This window comes from Talpa occidentalis, unplaced genomic scaffold, assembly GCF_014898055.3.
Source record: "Talpa occidentalis isolate TD23 unplaced genomic scaffold, MPIMG_talOcc4v2.1 talOcc4.14, whole genome shotgun sequence".
Lineage (NCBI taxonomy): Eukaryota > Metazoa > Chordata > Mammalia > Eulipotyphla > Talpidae > Talpa > Talpa occidentalis.
The window spans coordinates 44,116,201-44,137,068 of NW_023601433.1; the positions used below are offsets into that span (position 1 = coordinate 44,116,201).

At 40.5% G+C, this 20,868-nt stretch overlaps 1 protein-coding gene across 1 annotated transcript in view; it reads left to right on the forward strand.

Moving 5' to 3' along the window:
* The window catches only part of PCNX2 (pecanex 2), a 243,488-nt gene that overhangs the window by 150,088 nt on the left and 72,532 nt on the right, over positions 1–20,868 (forward strand). Inside the window, exons 22-23 of the mRNA XM_037510412.2 lie at positions 8,411–8,519; positions 13,863–13,992. Coding sequence (XP_037366309.1) covers positions 8,411–8,519; positions 13,863–13,992 — 239 coding nt within the window. The remainder of the gene's footprint in view (positions 1–8,410; positions 8,520–13,862; positions 13,993–20,868) is intronic.

Genomic DNA, 20,868 nt, shown 5'->3' on the forward strand with positions numbered 1-20,868 from the left:
CATGCCTTTGAAAACTGGGAATCACAATGCTTGTTTTACAAGCGCATTGAAGTTTGAAACTTCGGAGGTTACATGATTACTCTTAAGTTATCAATAAGCACTCTTAATTAGCATATAAAATTAAGATAACTGCCCTCTTCTCATATAATCCAAACACAAAACACATTAGCTCCTACTCCCTCCCTGCTTAGATCTTAAATATTTATGATATCTAGTACTAGTCCCTGGTTACACATTCAGATAAGTCACCCTTTATACAATTAATCTTCTTGTGATTTTAACATTTTAACTGCTTCTGTTCTCACAATTATGTTTGTATCTTATTTCTCTTTTAGGAATAATTTTCCTTCTTCCCGAAGGACATTCTTTAATTGTTCTTTCTGAAAAATTCTATGAGTTATAAGTTCAGTCTATTTGAAAAGGTCTTTCATTTTACCTCACATTTATGTGATACTGGAGTTCTGTATAAAATTCAAACTTGATAGACATTTCTTCTTAAAAGCATTGTTTCCTTGGCTTGTGGCACATATTTTGCTAATGAGAAGTCTGCTGCCCATCCACAATTGCTTTGTAGGCAAACTGTAAGAAAGAGTTTTCTCTATGATGTTACACATTTTCACTACAACATGCAATACAGTGTGGGTTTGTATTTATCCTAGGTAGAACTTGATGTGCTTCTTCAATAAGCACTCATGCTTTCCTCAAATCTGGAAAAGTCTGAACCATTTGTCCTTCAAATATTTTCTCTCTGTACTTTTCTTTAAGAACTGCAGTTGGATATATGTCATAGCTTCTTTTTCTGTGTTTCTTTTTCTCTAGAATTTTTTTTTTTTACATTTTCATCTTTCTGTGCTGTGTTTTAAAGAATTACCTCAGTAGAAGGGATCATGCTCAGCGAAATAAGCCAGAAAGAAAAAGAAAAATACCCGATGGTCTCACTCACAGCAGGAATTTAGAAAACCTAAATAAGGGACCAGGGAAAAGTCTAATTAATACAAAGTAAAAATGAAAATCAACAAGCAACTATAAACCAGAGACACACTAAGGGGGGTACAGGGAGAGGAAGGATTAGGGTCAAAATAAGGGGGGTGCAATTGTATGGGGAATATAACCAAAATGAAAATGAATACATTGTGCAAAAATGAAAAATGCTGTAAGAATTACATAAAATAAAATATTAAAAAAATAATTTGCTCAGACCTTCCATTTCTATATTCTTCTGTTTTGCTATAACTAATCTGCTTTTAAACCAGCTCCTAAGGGGACTTATTTTAATGACTTCATTTTCCACTTTTAGATTTGGAAGTTTTCTTCCAAATTCCGTTTCTTCTTCTTCAATTCCATTTGTTTATTTTTCATATTATATTACTTTCAGTAATGTTTCTTTTTTAAGTCAGTTCTTTCCTAATTTATTAAATTCCTTTATTTCTTTGTACTACTGCACATTCTTAGAATGTTATTTATCCTGTGTGTTGCGTCTATTGATTGTCTTCTCCTTTGCTCATTTGCTAGCTTAATTTGTAGTTTTTATTGCACACCGATCTTCAGTTGGAGGTTATTGGGTTCCTTTCATAATTATATGCTTCTTCAGTGGAGATTGCTGTAGGAGACCTATATACTTTGGTTGTAGAATTGTTTCTGAAGTCTGAAGGTTTGAAGCTTTAGTGTATTGTGGGTGACCAATTGTTTTTCTCTACCTTAACTCAGGCAGCTGAGCTCCCAGCTCTGGGAGGTAGGGTTTTCTAATTCTCTTTTTGTAGACAATGGCAGCTCTTCAGGTCGATTAAGATCCAAGTCCTCATCTCCCACATTCCATATCCATGTTTGTATGCATCTAGGATTGCCATAGTGTTAGGTGAAGTTTACCATTCTCATTTCAAATTCTCTCTTTGGTTCTGACTGCTGGAAGCATTCCTTTCTTTTTTAATTCAACTATTCCCTTTTTTTCTTATAACCTTTTAGATTACTTATATTATTTTAAATATTTATTTATTTATGCATACAAGAGCTGGGGTACAGGCCAGAAGTATGGGGGTGGGTGAGAGGATTCACCAGAGACAGAGTGGGGAACCAAACAGGCAAATTGACCGAAGTATACTGCTGAGGGGAGCAGGGTGAGACAGGAGAGGTCTGCTGCGCCATGTGCGTTGCTTCCTGGCTGGCCAGGAATGGAACTCATGCTGCAATGGCTGTGGATAGCTTCTAGGTTGCATCTTAACCCTTGCGCCACCAGGGAGGCCCTACTTATATTATTTTTACTGTGGGATAGTAACCTTTCTGCATTACCATGCTCCCCAAAGTCCATGAATTTTGCTAAACTGTGTGTTGTTTAATAGGCTCCCAAAGCACATTGTTTATTGAGGTAGAACCTCTTTCTGGTCCTCTAATTCATCTTTGTTCCCAATTATAAACTTCCACCTAAAAAATGTTTATTTAACTTTTCCAACTCATGTTGTCAATCCTTATTTGTAAATATTTATGTTTCACTACTAATATCCAAAAATTTAATTATGTGCGGTTATGAATCTGTTATTCTTTAAAAGTGGTGTTCCCCTTCCCCCAAAAAAGTGGTGTTCCACAATTGAGATGTCACTAGCTTTAGTTTTTCCAATCCTTCTTGAACATTTTTCTGCTCCCCACATTACTGCCTAAGTCTTAAAATATCTGGTAGTTTTCCCCAATTCTTTTTTTCCCGGCTTTTTAAGCCATCACTAGTGTCCTATCTGAATTTATTTACCTGTTTCCCCTTGAACCTCCAATTTTCTCCCCATTTGTTACCTCTATTCCAAGCACTTATGAGACCCTGCTCCTTCAATGTTCTTTCCTTTCTGGGACTTCATTCAGACATGTATGCCTCTAATGTTGAAAATCAAAAATTGGGTGTTATATTAACTGAAGTGCGTAGTTTTTTGAGAAAGAAATTAGCTGAAACTGACAAAAAATATAAAAATAATAGTAAATTCTAGAATTACCCTGGGAGGTTAGTAAGTTTGAAGCCATAAGAGAAAAGGTGGTTATTTGTGTTGGGAGGGGTAATTAATTACACTTTAATCAAGTGCATGTAAGGGCAGCTCCCTGAGATAATACCCCACATAAGTGTGTTCAATAAATGGTCAGCTTTTTCAATGGGGATAGAATGGGGAGTAGATGGAATCTCCAGTGTAAAGATGACATTTGCCTTAGTTCAGAATGTACTAGCAAGAAAATGTTTTGGAGTCATCTCTATTTGATGAGAATTCTCTTAAGATGGTTCATGGAAACTATAGATCCGAGGCATATGGCAGGGGATATTGAGGGTGAAGGGTCTAAATGGGAAGGGAGAGCACAAGAGACTATGGTGACGCATCGTTCATGGGTGATGTGGTGGTGGGAGAACTCCGGGAACTACACCTGAGGGGAGAAATCAAATATTGTACAGAAATGAGCAACAATGTAAGAAAATAAAAAATTCAATTAAAAAAAGATTTAAAAAACAGTAGTATATGAGTAATAAATAATTGTATTGTTATTTAAAAAAAAAGATGGTTTGTGGATTTATGCAAATTGGGTCTCCCCTCTGTAGCAGAGATATAACAGATGCCTAATTGAAGACATATTTCCAAAAAGGTCATTTGGGATGAGAATATTTATGGTGTCTTTGGCAAATAGCCCAAATTACTCCATTGTGATTTTCTTTACTCTTGTCCAAGAGTTTTCAGTGGAAAAGGCCCAAATGATTTTGTTCTTTCTCACAGATGTACTTGTGAAGTTTATTGTGCTTTAATGGGGCTGAGATTTAAGATCTCGGAAGCTACCCATTAGGATTGAGATAAGCGTCATAAGAACAGAGCCCTCAAACTATCTAAGGAGGTGCAACTTCATAGTCGATTTAAATGCAATTTCTATTTCAAGTGCTACAAAGCAATGTTTTACTGCAGGTGGCAGTACTTGCTTAGAAGGTGCTGCTATTGCAGTTTCCACTAACTCTTATCTTAAAGGTCTTATTATCTTAAAGGTCTTAAAGGTCTTATTATTTTATACATAATGGCCTAACATGGCATTATTGGTTGATATTTAGGTTTCACTTTATGCCTACACTTAACTTTTTCCATATCTACAAATTTTTCACCTGGCTTTACCCTGAAAAAGAAAGACAAAGTTGAGTCCTTTTAACCTGGATCACACCTGTTCATACTTATAGAGAGAAAATGTGTGAGCCTCATCGTTCTTTTTGGAGCTGTGCATTCAAGTCGAACAGGCAACCCAGTGAGTCAGTCTGTTTCTGACACCCACCCGAATGTCACCAAGCTTGCTGGGTGGTGTTTTATTCATTGGGCATTTATATTGAAAGGATTTTCCAGGCTAGATAAGAATCCTTGCTCACTGTGCACATGAAGAAATCCCTGCTGGTGCCTGTAGCCAGCGTCTGTCCTGTCCCAGTTGTGATCCTGTACCTGCTGTCAGCACGAAGACCTCAGCAGAGGACACAGCTCCTTGGCTACATCAGACTGGGCACATTGTACTGTTGTTCTCCTGTAGACAAAGCTGGTGATCTTGAGGGGACATGGTAAGACTGGCGATCACTAGAAAGAGAAAGGGGATTCTATTTCTGGTTTCACATGGGCCAGTGATTTCTTGTCTGACCTAAGCAGCCCACTAAGCCTTTTGAGTCTGTGTGCCTCTGAAAAATGAGAGGATCTGGTTTGGTAAGCTTTAATTGTTTTGGAGTGGGTCCCTAGTGTTTCCTGATTCTGAGCTAAGTACATCTTCATACCATGACAGCCACTTGTCCTAACATTTATCAAACTTTCATATTCATTTAGAGTTGCCAGGCACTGTTTGAATTCCTTAACAAAGATGAAGTCATTTAGGTCCCCAAGGGCACCATGTGGATGTACCCTTATCACTGCCATGATAGGTGTGAGCTGGGACTCCATCCACTCAGCGTGCCTTCAAGTCCACTCAGTTAAATACAGCTCTGTGTGGACATCTGACACATTGACACATCTCTTTTATGTTGGATTTCATGGAAGAATATTAAATTTCTATGCTGTGCAACCAAAAACATAAACTCATGCCATTCACAGCAACATGGATGAAGCTGGAAGGGATTATGCTCAGCAAAACAAGTCAGAAGGAAAAGGAAAATATCTAATGGTTTCGCTTATAGGTGGACCATAGGGAAAGCAAAGGGTCAAGAAAAAGACAAAACTTGCAGGCAGAACATAGATCTGAGGGATACAGTAGGGGACGAAGAGTGAGGGGGGTCAAAATAGAAGAGGGAAGAGCACAAGGAACAATGGTGATGGGTCACAGGTGCTGTGGTGGTGGGAGAAGTTCAGAGACTACACCTGAGGGGAGAAGTCAAATGCTGTACAAAAATGAACAATGATGTTAGAAAATATAAATAAATAAATAAAAATTTCTTTGCTGTGGAGGAATCACCACTTTATAAAGGACTAGCACTGGAGCACTGACTTCATCAGTGAGTAAGAACAGCAGAGCCTATTTTATGAACTTCATATTGAAAAATCTTTTACAAAGCTTGTATTACATTCTTTACAATATACATTAAAAAAAAAAAAAGGAACATGGAGACACAGGAAGAGTGGAGATACCTGTGGCCTTGGCTGTAATTAGCTCATGAGAGCGCATGTGTCTGATTGCTGGTTTTGCTTGCGTGTAAATACAAGTTGCTGTGCTAAGCAAAAAATAATTGTAATAGATTCATTTAATCATAATGCAGCAAAGTTTAACTTGTTAGAGCTTTAAACTTGCAGATGAGCCTTTCCCTGGGGCTGCCTGTCTGATTGTAGTTGCTAAGCCTGACCTACTTATCAGCTTTTTCAGAAGATGGCTTAAACACCTCCCAGGATATATTCATACACTGGAAAATCCAATAGTAGTAACTTTCCATAACGCATGATTTATTTTTAGGGCATTGGGTGGGGGGCAGGGAGGGGCTGTCATACATCACATAAGGCATCTTGTTCATGCTTGTACTTTCACTTAGACGTGAGTCACAAGGTTAATTCTTAATAACTAGATGAAAAATTCTTAATGGTGGGATGACTAGAGGGTTTCAGATTCAGAGTCATTTTGGTAGTTAGGTTCCAACGAGCAAGTTCATACAAGAGAGCCCACTACCAACTTTTCAGTACTTTTGCTTCTGATGTAATCTAGTCTCTTGTATGAATGCCTTCTCTTTGGTAATTAGTGCATTTTTCCTCTGGTTGACTTAAGGGTAGGAATAAAAGAAAATTATATTGAGGGGCCTCCCTGGTGGCCTAGGCATGAAGTCTCACTGCTATCACCACCATGGCCTGTGTTCGACCCCTGGCCAGGGAGATAACCCACATTTGGCGCAGCAGATCTCTCCTGTCATGCCTGCTACTCCCCTCAGCAATGTATTTCAGTAGATCTGGCAGTTCTGCTCCCCACTCTGTCTCTGGTGAATGCTCTCACCCCCTGCACCCCTGGCCTACACCCCAGTTCTTCTACACAAAAAAAAGCAAGAAAGAAAATGATATTGACCTTTAAAGGAAATCACATCCTTTAACACCAGTTAGTCATGAGTTTGAGTCTGTGGTAGAACTTTTAGTTTCTTATTCTGTAGTTTTCATCTATTGACTCAAGAAAATGAGGTGATAGGAACAAGGCTTTTTTATGTGAGCCTGAGAGATGTGACCTCAAGTCACATAATAGAGTAAATGACATTCTCTCGATTACCAGACTCTCGCAGGCCCCGAGAGCTCTGGCATCCCATCCAGAATGGATTCAGAAAGCTTAAACCAAACCCAGGGTTAAAACTAAAGTGGCCTTTCTAAAAGAATTTGGAAGCCAGTTGAAATCAATGCTCTGTAGTTGATGGAAGTGAGCAATGGTAAAGAATGTGAGACTTCAGTGAAAAACATCTGTCTCCCAATGCCAGAATTCGTATTCCTAAACAGTTCTTCAACTCCAGTCATTTTCCCCTTCCTTCTTAACCTTCTTTGTTTTCCAGACTGTTACTTTGTTGTGTCTTTCTCTCTCTCTTTCTCCTCCCTCTCTCCCTCTCCCCTGTCCTTCTCCATTCTCTCTCTCAGCTACATCTGTGACAAGACTCCCTAATGGACACATTTAGATCCATGAGTTCTATACATAACCAGAAATCTGTACTTCTTAAGAATTCCTCGCTTGCTGTACTGTTGAGAGAACTTTTATATTCAGTTCACCTTCTATAGCCTGTGTGATGATGTTTAATTATATGTTAACATTTTTCTCCCAAACCCAGATATTTTTTTGAAAATCTCTCTGGTCAGACAAGAGAACAGAGGAGGACTTGGAGAGGATTCTAATTAACTTTATTTGTCTCCTTACACCTTCAAGGACAATAAGAGTAATTTCGTCTTTTGGCTCCAAAATCACAAGTCTGACTTTCATTGAAAGGCTCAGTTATCTTGTTTCCTTGAAACCCCATCTCCCAATTCTACCTTCTATTCATTGTGGTCTTCTGATGTTTCATGTAAATACCTTTTGAGCATAACTAAGAATTTCATTTTTTCCTCTTTTCACACCTGTGGTCTTGGTGAATGTATTTTATTGTCTCATATGCTAGTCAGTCTAGGGACAAGCACATCTTTGTGGTTAAGACGTTTATTATAATGATGTTGGCATATTCTGCTAGAAAAAATAAAGCATTTGCAGTTTCCAATATGGATGAAAAGTGTGTGTAAAGTTCGGAGCATCCTGGTAAGATATCATTGACTACATGGAGAAGTCACAGCAGAAGGATTTCCCTTCTTGGATTCATTGACCACTTCTTACCACAAAGTAGAAGTCTGCAGCCAGACCAGTCATTCTTCTCCAGCCTCCTCAGTACATATATATTCTGTATTTCCATGTCCTTCTTGTTCATCCTTGGTCCATGGACGTCTCTCTTCTCTACCTTCTATTTCTCCCCAGAATTCACCTTTTTCCTGTGCTGGTTTATCCAGTAAATACAACAGCTATCGTATCCTAGCTGTATAATTTGCAAGTCAAAGGCAGGGGGCTGTTTTTCCTGGCAAGAGCAGATGGAGACATATGATGAACTTAATACACAAGAACTTGAATATTGTCACCAGTGAAGATTATCACCACTTGAATATTGACCCCAGTGAAGATGGGAAGACCACGCTGTGTTACTCTAAGGAAAGCAAAGAAATGCAGCCTCACAGGGGACTGAAATAATCTACTTGGTAATAGTGACCACAACAGGTTTCTTCTTTTCATCTTGTAAAGTAGTTTTAAACTATCCCTCAAGGGCTGTTTTGCATGTAGGAGAAAAGAAGGTAAGAATAAGCAAGTGGGCAAATAGTTTCACTGCCCCTGCCTAACAACCACATGTGTGTCTGGAATGACCTTGTCTGAATGCCATGTCTGATGAATCTTTTTCTTCTTTTGCTTTCAGCTCGGGGACCTGCTTCACAAATTACAGTTCGTCATGACATATGTGGCTCCTTGGCAGATGGCTTGGGGATCTTCATTTCACGTGTTTGCTCAGCTCTTTGCAATCCCTCATATCCTTTCTGCTTCTATTTTCACCCAAGAGCTGAGATTCACATTTTACAGATGCGAGCTTCTCATTGAACTCTGGCAATAAAAATATTTTAAAGTCTTTAAGATTACATTTTAATGGGGACATGGGGAGGCACTTTGGATTCCCTTTAGGCCACTTAGCCTTAAAAGATGTTTCTTAATTTTGAATTCTTCCTGTTTCTTAATGCATATTCAGGAGTTGCTTTAATTTTTCTGATTCTTTCATGTCTATGCCCAGATCTGCGTTTAGCCGTCCTGTCTTTTGAATGGAAACTTACTGTTTAAATAATTTGGTTGACTTGTGCAAAAAAGAGCAAGTAATTTGTTGTTATTAAACATGTGGATAGAGTTTGTATTTTTAATATACTGTTATACCTTATATAACATTATGATATTGTGTGGTTATCATATACTAGAAAAAGATTCAAAAGCCCAGAATCAGATACAACAGAAATAGTCAAATGTTTTTGAAAACTAATAAGATAATTTATAGTTTTGTTTTGTAATTGCTAATCTCCAATTGCTAGTCTTATCACCTGTAGTTTCATTTGACTTCCTGATATTGTTTTAAGTGTTTCAATAATGATAATAATTTATAATTTACTTCAAAACAGTTGAGCTGCTCCTTGTAAAGATCACCTTGACACAGAAGGCTGAACAGTGTGTGTGGAGAGATTAATTCTTTAAAATAATAACACCTTGAAAAGCAAGATTAAGCCAAAGTATTCTTGACTGAAGTCTGAAATTTGCCTTTAAAAAGGCTTTCCTTTAAGAAATTTATATTCTCCCACTGAATTTTCATTTTATAAACTAATCTCTCCCAAGAAGTGGTTCGGGGACCTTTTGCATTAGAATGCGCAGAAGAGCTTGTTAAATAGGTGGATTCTTGAGCCCAGCACATACTTTTATGACCACATTTCAGTGGGTTGATCCTGCCCCCTAAACTTCTCAAGCCTCCCCAGAAATTCTTATCCACTGGTATGTGGGAGCTGCTGGCTTTCCAATAGAGGTACTATTAGCCATTTTTAGTGACCACTCAGTGTTTTCATATGACAATCACATAGGTTCCTAAGACAATTCATAAGGAATCTCTGGGCTCTAAATTTTGTGCACTGTACTTGGGCTGATCATTAAGTGATAACAGATTGTATGTTTTTTAAATGCTCTCCTCCATACTCATTTAAAACACACACATTTTTTAAAATTTTATATATTTTTTACATCATTTTTCATTTTTGTACAATGTATGCATTTTCATCTTGGTTATAGTCCCCGTAAAATTCCCACCACCCTTGTTTTGATCCTACTCCCTTCTCCCCACATAGTGTCTCTGGTTTATAGTTGCCTGCACTCAGTGAAATAAGCCAGAAAGAAAAAGAAAAATACCGGATGGTCTCACTCATAGCAGGAACTTAGAAAACCCAAATAAGGGATCAGGAAAAAGACTAATTATAAAAAAGTGAAAATCAAAATCAACACACACACATTTTTAAGCATACCAAGAGCTGGCCTCACAATGCTCATTGTTCTGGGTTCCTATTCTTAGACCTGCATTGGTATTTCCAAAGTGTTCAAGGTTATTTGGCAGAACAAGCTAAGGAAAAAAATTGTGAAAGAGTGAGCTTGGCCCCACCTTTTTCTTTTAGCTGCAATCATTTTCTATAATGCCAGTAATTTTAGTCTTTCTAAACTGAGTCCTCTGAAAACAGTAAGGTGAAAGATTGAGGTCATTTTTATTTCTGATGTGTTTTCTACAGTATCCTGTCTAGAATTTAAAGCCTGTTTATTAAAAGAAAATTATTAAATTGATGCAAACTCGTGGTTGAGGAGTAGCACTAAGATTTTGAAATTTGAAATTGTGGTGCTCAATTGTACCCTTACCTTATTCATACATAGACTCATAGCATTTCTTTGGGCTATTTATGCCTTGTTAAGTGAGTTCAGTAATACTTATTACTCCATAGTTCCATAGCTGAATTAACCCCATTCTGGGAGCCATACATTTTAATTACCTGACCCACACGTGTGTTGAGAGTTCATGCTCAAGGGTAGCATAAGTGGCATTTAATATCTCCTACAAGAATGAAAGTAGCATTAGCATCTATCTGATATTGGCGCAGAGTGAGTGTTAATTCTAAGTACTTTCATGAAAGGTGGACTCATTCTCTTAAGAAATTGGACACATTTAAGATGTAGATTTTATTGGGCATTTGGTAGTTAGTTCTGTTTTAGAACACTCAAAGGATCCCCTTGGTTTGTTCTTAAAACTTTTCCTGTTAGTGACATTCACTTCCTCCTTCTGCTAAGGTGCAGAGCCTTCAAAATGACCACTTAGGATCAGGGAGTTGTGTTAGAATTCATGGGGCCTTCAGGTCCCCTGTCTTTGTCCAAGGACATCCTCCCAGCCTCAATTAGTTGTAAGGTAGATATTTGCTATTTGGAGTCCAGCATCCTCCCATTCAGAATAAAATGAGATAGAAAAACAGTTTAGGAAACTGAATGTAGATGCCATCAAGACCAAGTTATCAGATTCCTAAACACCAGCCCTGGATCTTGACTAATTTTGAAATGTTAATTATTTTATCACTCTATTAAGAAGCTGTGGGTTCCATCCTGGCACTGAGAAGGGACTAATTTGCTCCATTTTGGAAGTGAATTAGCTTTCAGGCCAGCGGGGCACTGTTTAGTAAATTGCTTTTTCCAGTACTGGCATGTTTTCTCCCTCGGTAGCCTCTGTTAGTTTCTAAGCGTGTAACCTCCAGGGAAAGATGAGAATGTTCACCCTTTTAATATGTGTAGAGACCATGCAAGACCATTGTCTTCTAATAATTAGACAGACTTAGCCAGATTATCTGTTAAATGTATATATTAGGAAGGCTGCTTGCTATTTGAGCTCCTTTTGTGCTTCTAATGATGTTTTGTAACTTAAATTACTGACGTTGATGTTATATTTTAAATGGCCTCAAATAAAACTGAAACTTTTGAAAGAGTCACCACTTACCTCTAAACCTCCGACCTCTTAGCTCTCAATTTCTGGGTAATTGCTGTGGCATTTATTAAATTTATATCTGGCATCCAATAAAGTATAAACAACATAATCTTTAGGGAAATGTTTAGAATACAAAAGAAGGGCAATGGCGGGCCCTGTAGCATCTTGTTCAGCCCTGGCCTCTCTTGGCTCTGTCTTTATTTTTCCTCAAACCCCAGAGTCCTTTTGTCACCTGAGAATGTGGACAAGCCCCTCCTCCTGACACCTCCCCTCCTGACACCTCCCCTGGTGACCCCATTCTACCTTCTCACAATATTTTCAGTTCCTTTATATGCTGACATCTTCCATGAAGTTCTCTTTTCTTCCAGCGACAAGAGGCATTGTTAATTGGGTGTGTTTTGTGACAGAAATATTTAGATATTTTCAGGTTTCAGACCAAGAGGAAATTGGTGGTGATAGACACCACAGTAGCTCATTGTTCTGTAGTTCTAGTTTGAACCTGGGTCAAAATAAACGGAATTTGATTTAAACTGTAACACAATAAAGATGTTTTCGATATTCAAACAATTCAACACCAGAAAGGATTATTAAAAAAGGATGTATCATTTCCTTAAAGAACATGTTTGGAATGAAATAAGTTAAAAATCAGAAAGGACAGTTACTCTTGAAACGAAACTCTGAAATCCATAGAAATGCTTGAGAAGTGTCTGTGACTGGCTCAAAACTCACTCCCTCTCCATATGTGCATGTAAGTGGGGCTTGGGTGGTTCCTGTCTCTAACCCGCCCCTACTACATAACTAAAGCAAATAGGACAATATGTGCAAGCACTTAGAAGCCTGATTTGCTTTCCTGTGTCCTAATGGTAATGAGACAAGTCCTCCTAGAGGTGCCAATCATTTCTTTTTAACTTTCTTTTAGAACCTTTTGAACTGGCTAGAGAGAAAAGACCTCCATGTGTGCTGTAGTGAGGAAGAAACACATGTGGTGCCATTGCAAATGGGAAGATCAGGCTTTAGGAGACCAGACTAGACCTGCAGTAGAACACTCCAAGTCTTTAACCTGTGGAGTAAGGAATGGTATGTGGACGTAGGGCCTGGTCAGTCATGCCCCCCTCTGCCAGCCCCAGGGACCTCTGCCTTCCAGCCCTAAATCCCACAACCACCCTTGCACTATAATGACACAGTGTGATTGTTAGCCAGTTCTCCCATGATGGAGTGAGGCTGGGGAGGGACTAGCTCTCTGGCACCATCCCTAGATTTCCAGAGATCAACTGAGCTTGAGCTAAAAGTTACAACTATACTTATTTTAAAATCGAGCATTTACATTTTTGATCAACAAAGTACATAAAAATGAGGCCAGAAAGTGAGAAACTGACACAGTGCTAAAGAGGCAACTGGGTTGACCAGATGCCATGATTGAGCGTGCCTGTCTTTAGCTTATAAACCAGATCTTGAACTGAACCATTGGTGTTCGGTGTATGAGAGCATGAGAGCAGACATATGTTTTTGAATAGTGGGAAAAGATTCTTGGAGAAACAAAGACGTAACCTTCCCAAACAATGCTATGATTTCTTTCAAAGAGTGTAGCTTAATTTTAACTATTTATAAAGCTACTTGGTACTTCAGCAGATGTACCACGGTGCATTTTGTTCAGCTAATGATAGCTGAGCAAAAAGATTCAGTTCTTTTCAACTCTTAGATACTAAATCTTTGCCGAGATGCACACTGAGACTGCTGGGATGTTTATGAGAATCATTTGGTGTTCTTGGTGGTGGAATGGAACCTAGCAGGATACTACTGCAAGTTTTATATTTCCAAATAAGTGCATAGAACAAGTGTATGCCCAGCTTTCTTTCCTTGGTGAGAAAATGGCTTTAATGTTGTTAAAAAACAAGTCATTTGAATACATTTAGAGATCCAATTGCCTTTATTAAATGATTCGTGAATGGGGCGGCATCCTGTCTAGCAAGCAGTAAGGTGCTGCCAGAGTGGTGCAAAATGGAAGGTTTCTGGCATCCGAACTAGGATAGGATGAGATTATAAACAAAAGAAAAGAGATTATTTCAGACAAAGCCATCTTCTCTCAGGGAAGAGAGGGGTCAAGTGTGCCCATGAACTCACGCGTGCAGAGCAGGAGACTGCAGATTGGTTCAGAATTCACTTTTGGAGAGGCGGAAACTGCCCTTAGGCTAGGTATTCAATCATGATGGGGCTTGGCATACATGAGTCCATTTTGGGCTGGTTTCTTTTCAGAAAAATGTAAACTAGCCAAAATCTGAAACACTGTTTAGAAATAGAACGATAAAAAATGTGTTTACCTTAACTCAGAAGTCAGATTCTGCCATGCTTTTCTTCCAGACGATCGCCACATCTGTCTTTTCAACCCCATTGAGTCCGTTTCTCGGCAGCGTCATTTTCATCACCTCTTACGTCAGGCCAGTGAAATTCTGGGAGAAAAACTACAAGTAAGATCCGAAAACCAATGCTAGTTTCTTTCACTAAGATTTGTGCTTCAGAAAGCTCCTTGGCCTCCTGTCTGTAAAGTTCCAGGCTTTCTGCTTTGCCCAGCGCCAGGCCATGGGGACTCAGCTCAAGGACAAACCCTGGGGGCTTCTGCGCTCTGGTCACTACAGAGCCTTATCTCAAATTTGCAATCAGATTGCACCATTAGTGAAGGGAAATGAGTAATTACTGCTCAATTTTACCATTTGTCCAAGTAAACCTGCTTGAGGCGCCATCGTCCTGTCATTTGGAGTTCTGCTCCTAAATGGCACGTGTGTTCCTCTCTGTCATGCCGCTTCGGTGAGCTTTGTACATTCGTGAGTTGTGTCCAAAGGTACACGCATCACAGCTCAACACGAAAAAGCAGACAATCCCTCTGAGCGCTGTTAAGCTCCTCAGAGATGATTTATGTACTCTTTCTTACTGTTTGGATTGGCCAATCATAAATTTCCTCAAGCAATGATGGATTGGGGGCAGTTATTTTTGAAGGAAGGTGTGAAGAGAGGAGTAATGGGTTGATAAGTAATTTTCAAGAACACTCAGCTACTGATTGTGGCGGGGACAGATTCTAAGAACAGCGAGAAGAGGAGAGCTGGGTGCACCAGCCCGCATCCAGCCTGGGGCAGAGGAGTCACTCCGTGTGCGAAGGGCAGGACTTCATTCCAGGTCTCCTTTGCCCCAATTTATTAGCCATTCCCATGCTCTTCCATAAAAACCCTAATCCATGTTCCATAATAGGTCCATCTCTGGCACCACCCTGGCACTTTACAACACACCCTACATTGTCTCACATAGGCCAACGTGGAGGTAAGAGATTTGTGGTTTCTGCTTCTCTCATTAGTTGGTTTATGTGAACATAAAATGCCCAATCGTCTGGGCCAGGCAAGCAGGTTATGGTGATTAGAAGAAGGCCTGGGCTACCAGCCTCCCGGGGCTCACAGCTCTCCCCTCCCACTTAACTCCTGTGACTCAGGCCTCCCTCTTCTATTCTAACAATGGGGGCAAAATAAAAGAACCTACTTCACACACTTGTTGTGAAGAGATAATGAGTTAATACGCAGGAAGCCTCTAGAACAAAGTGTCGAGTAAGCCTGCACTAGTGTGAGTCTCTGCTCTGCACAGAGGTCCCCAACCCACTATTCATCATGACTGAGTGAGTGGAATTTAGCATGCTCACCTCTAGGGGTTCTCCTGGGGAAAGGTAACCAAAGCAGAGTAGCCCAGGTCCAGCCAATACTGGGACAGCACCGAAGGGGGAGAGGTACCTTGTGTTCCTGGCGGAGCTGCATATTCTAAGAGAGGTGAGCTTTTTGCAATACCAGTAAAGTCATCTTCAAGCTTGTACATAAACAAGAGTCCTTTTGCATGTGTCGAAATATCTTACCTATTACAAAGCCAGAGAGTAAAAGAAAATTATTAGCACTGTTTTCTTGAAGTTTTTTAAGAGAAAGCAGTTTGGAGAACCTTTTCTAGAGCTCTGAAGATCACACTTCTGGAAAGTGCAAGTGCTTGTAAATAGGGGATGGTTTTGGGAAGTGCAAGATATTTAAAAGTTGATCTTCAATACAAAAGATTCTTTTTTTTTGTCTCCTACTCTCAGGTAAGTTTGGAACCAGTCTGGCTGGGGAGGATTTGATAGCAGTGAAATCCATCCTAGGTGAACTGGAAAGGATTTTAAGCATCCCCAATAGAAAGGGGACAGGAGAAATCTTGGCAGTGGAGACTTCATTGTGGGGAGGCCTGCTAACACCTGTGTGGAGTTATGTGTTTGGTTGTTGAGTCTCTGCCATCCTCTCTGGGTCTGACTTGCTGGAGTATGAGCTGCTAGAGCTGGATTTATGTGTCCTTCAGTCTCACGAAGCCTTGATTCAGTTGTGTGCCATCCTTTCCCCTCATTTGGCACCCTGTTCCATGTGGGAGGGTCCACCTTTGCTCAACTTGTCTTGTGTGGGAAGGAGGCTCTATAAGGATATCCAGACTTTATGAGACCTCTCTGAAGGAGCCAAGTTAAAGAAAATGTTCAGTCCAGATCAGGAAAAAGTTCCCAATGCGAAACCCCATCAGTAAAGTTCTGTTGTCGCCTCGAGTTAAGGTATCAGAATATAGAGTCCCGTGTGGTCCATCTGCTTAAAAGATCAGTGATGGAACTCAGGACAGCAGGAGTGGTGAGTTCCAGGAAAGGAAGTGGCGGGAAATCTCATCTGGATCTCTACAAATGCTCTGGAAAGCTCATTTTTTCTATATTAAACTGTGGGTTTTTATTTCAAACACTACTGACTTCTGTTGCTTTACTTCAGAGTGTGTGTCTCTGTTGCTGCTTCCTTCTCTTCAGCCGGCTACAAAGGATCAGTCTGTAAGTGTGACTGGTTCTGTATCATTGACTAACTGCCCTGTCTCTTGAAAAGTCCTGCTGAAAGAAACTGTGGCGTTTTAGTGAGTACCTTTGCCACCCTCAACCTGAGGGTGTGGTGAGGGGCACTCCCAGTCACCCTTCCTGGGCCTCTTCTCGCCCCTGCCGCCTCACTTTCCAGTCCTCTGGTTGCCTTTCAAAGCTTCCAAAGCCAGCTTTGGTTTTTGCAAGTCCCAGGTGAGTCCTTTTCGGTAGTGAAAGCGCTTAATACTCTGAGGAAAAGATAAGTAAATCAGCAGCCACCTGATAACTACCGCTAGCCTGTTTTCCCCAACCCAGGCCGTCTTGAAATCTGCAGACTCCCTCTTCCTCAAAGCTGCTCCTCATTGCCTTTCTGACTAATCTGCCTTCCAGTCCACTCCCCACACATAGCACCGGGTTATGTCCTGCCTCTAAAGTCTGGGTGGCTCCCTGTTGCCTGAGGTACAAGAACAAATAGCACAGAGACCAGTGCTGGCCAATAAGACATTCCCCACTCATCACAACACTGTGTATCTGCCTTGTGCAGCATGGAAGCCCGATCAGCCACATGTGGCTGATCAGCACACAAAATGAGGCTAGGGTGACTGAAGAACTGGATTTTCTATCTAATTTTAACTGATTTAAATTTAAATAGCCATAAGTATCCAAAAGGCTACTGAATTGGACAACACAGATGGGAGTCTTCCTCAGTCTTAATCTTATCGCTAGCCTATCTCCCACTTTCCACACATCACATATTGTGGATTTATCATTCCAAGCATTTCCTTGAGCTGTGCCCTTCATACTGTATGTCCTTCCCTCCCACAACCTCACCATTCTCATCCACACCCCCCAGATTCAACAGGGGAGGAGAATTATATTCTGCCTCGTAATGGATTCGTGGTAAGTTTCCAAAAGGACTTGTCGAATGAGAGGTATTACAGCAGTCATCTTTGGAAAATAAATTTGCTCTGTGACCAGCAGTGACTTCTATGTGGGATTGGTGTAGACTGTATTTACCTCAAATTCTGGACTTGTTTATTTTTCATTTTATGTCCGTATGGGGACATTCATATAGTAGTATAACTGCAACCCCGGGGGATACTCAGGGACCCTGAACTATTGTAAAGGTGTTTGTATTCTAAAAGGATTCAGCCATTTGGGTGCACAAAGGCAGAGAAAGCATACTCTTAGTGTGAAAGGTCTTTAATTGGTCATACAGAGAAAAAAGGGAAGAAAGGATTTCAAATAACATATTCCCAATAAAACTCTAAAAATTACCCACGCCCTCATGGGCAAATGCCCAGTCAAGCATATTCAGCCCAAAGTGGGGAGACTGAGGCCCCCAAACTTGCCACAATCTAAGATATCTTCGAGGGGAACCACAAGAAAAAGATTAGGCAGTAACCCAAAAGCTGGGACAGAAGAGACCCTATATCCAGCATGAGGTCAAGATAATGACGTCATTGTCTCTGCCAAAATGCTACAATCCTAGGAGTAGCCGCTTCATGTGTCTCAACTCCAGGTGTCTCTTCTCCAAGTATCTCTTTTTTCTTTTCTTCCACCTCCACTTATATATTGACCTCACTCTGCCCCAACCCCCCAGTTCAGGCCTGGCATGCTGGGAATTGTAGTCCGAGATGACTGTGTGCAAGTGGGGACGAGGACAGATGGCATCCATTCACTGCTGCAGTGCTCTTCCCTGCTTCACAGAGGTGCTTTCTGTAACAGGAAGTGTTCTGTAACTATTTCTTAAGTGAATTACATCTAATAACATTATGGGAAGGAGGAAGAAAATCTCAATTTTGGGTTTCATTTCCTGTTGTTAGAAAATTCACTCTTAAGCTTCATTAGTGCTCTTGACTAATGATATCTTTAAAAATCTGTCTTGATGAGCTCTGCCTGGCGTCCCATTTAAATGGGCTCCAATAGCAAATGCACTGTAGTGACAGTGCCTCGTGTTTATCAGTGCCCTTATGTCAGAGTATTTTTAAAAGACTTTAGAAACACATTCCAATTTCTGATTTATCATCCTCTTCATATGTAAACAGCCATTAAATAACCCAATTTTGTCATTAAAATGAAGCCAGTGTTTAGGCATGAAAGTATTTGACTCTTGTCCCTGGTGACCTCAGCAAATATCTTGGTCCTAAAGGAGTTGACTGTCTTCAGCCCTAAAATAATGAAATTTTGTTTTCAGATGTCAGAAATCTTATATAAAATGATATAAAAGGATTTTGTCACATGTTCTCTACTCCCTGAGTTGTTTTCAACAAGCTTCTAAGATCTTTGTGCAAGCACAAAAGATCTTTGTGCAAGTTTCTTAAAAGGCAATTTTTAAGTATAAAGCAGGAAGCTTTTATATCTTATTTAATTGGGAAATGCAGCCTCATAGTTAAAGTTTGCAATTATGCAGGGAAGGGATTTCTGTATTTCAGTTTGCAACTAAGCTACCCCATAATTTGCTGGGGGTTTTCAAAGTGTCTGGACATAGTTATGCTGAGATAAAGTCATGAAGCTGTCTTCGGGCTGTTTTATCAGCTGTCTTAGGGCTCTTAGAACTCTTTTAACCAGACCTCAATGGCCATCGCCTGGATATATTATTATTCACAATAATAATAAAGGAGCAATCAGTAGTAGTAGCAGAAACGAGAATCTTGAGAACCAACCAGATCAGAAACACCATGATTCTCAATCTCTTCCTCAATCACGAGGCTGAGCTTTCCAGAGCATTTGTGATACTGGATCACACAAGGCTACTAGCTCAAAAGCACAGAGCCACCCTCTTTAAGCTGGAAGAGAACACAGCAAGGAAAAGCTTTCCCTCAAATCACCTGCGCAGAGAAAAAGTTTTCTTTCCCATGTGTAACTGAGCTTGGGCATAGCGCTTCTCTGCAGGCCACCTTCTTCACGAGGCTGATTGTGTGCTGCAGCCCATCCTGGTTATCGTAGCTCCAGCCTCCAAGCAGCAAGATATAAAGCCACCTCTTTGGATATAGCCTGCTTTCTAGCACTGCCCTAGCCATAACTGTGGGACCTCTCAGACTGGGAAAACTGTGATCATCAACAATGTGAGGGGCCTTTTCCTTCCTGAACTTTCCAGGTCTCTACTAGGTGATTAAATCAGGAATGACACTTTGGTCATCCTCATAGGCAATAAGTGACTTCCTGAGGTACAGCGTGGGTTCAATTCCCGGCTGGCCAGGGAGAAACCCACATGGCACAGCAGACCTCTCCAGGCTCACTCACTGCTCCCCTCAGTAGTGTCTTTGGTCCATCTGCCTGTTCTGCTCCCCACTATCTCTGGTGAATTCTCTCACCCTCCTGTGCCTCTGACTGTACCCTGGTTCTTGTATAAATAAATAAATCTTTTTTAAAGAAAAATAAGTAAGGCGATAGTAGCAGGAAATAGCCCTAGTTGTGTATAATAAAAGGGAGATGTCAAGACAGACTGGGGTCATGTGAGTTGGATCTGTGAACTTAGAGGAGGCCAGTGTCTGCCTCTTGTTCTGCTCCACTCCAGTAAGACTTAGCTCTGAATAAAATATTTTCTAGACCACAGGTAAACAAGAAATAGTCAATCACATGAGACTGTGACCAAAAGGACAGAAGCTGTAGAGAGACCGTATGTGAAACCCAAAGACCCAGAGAGCGATTGTTTCTGCCCAACCTGAGTGAGTTCTAGAACTTTGTGGATGGAAGACATCCAGGAAAAGCAGTCTTCCCTGTTCTGCTGGACTTGGTGGTGTGGGCTGCAAAATACTCACTGCTGGAAGCCTTCTAGTCTATAATGAGGCAAGAACTGTCCTGAGAGCCCAGCAAACACAGAGGAGGCAGTGCCAGGGATGTGGGGGATGATTCCTGTTGATGACACCCCATCCTGAAGCCAACTGGGCTCAATCAACCTCTCAGTGATATCATCAGTGAATTCCATATTGTGCCTGTCATTTCCATTTGTATTTTCTGTCATCTGAAATCAAAAGATCCCTCGTTTAAGGCAAGGGATGGATTTTTTTTTTTTTTTTAAGACACCCTACCTTTTATTTGGAGACAGTGACGGCAAGAAGATAAGACTTATATTGACATGATTCTGTGGGTCTTAAGAGTGAGAAGTGCCAGAGAAGGTGCCAGGTGTCCCCACTGTGCCTGAGTGGCAAGTGCCAGAGCAGCAGTCTGAACCCCTCTATGACTGCTGTCCCTGTGTCTCAGGACAGACCTTCCCTCTCCCTTCCTGGTCTCCGATTTCTTCACCTGGAATTCCAGATCTGTGTCTGAATGCCATAAATGATGAATCTGGCCCCCTCCCATGGTTTTTCTCTCATACCACCTCCTCCCCCCCATGACTCTTCAGGTGTGGTGATGAGCTATTATGCAAATGTATTCTAGAAGGATGATGCTTTTGAGGAAATGCATTGCATTTCCTCAGTTTGAGCTTATTATTCATTATGCTGTGGTGCATAATTTTACT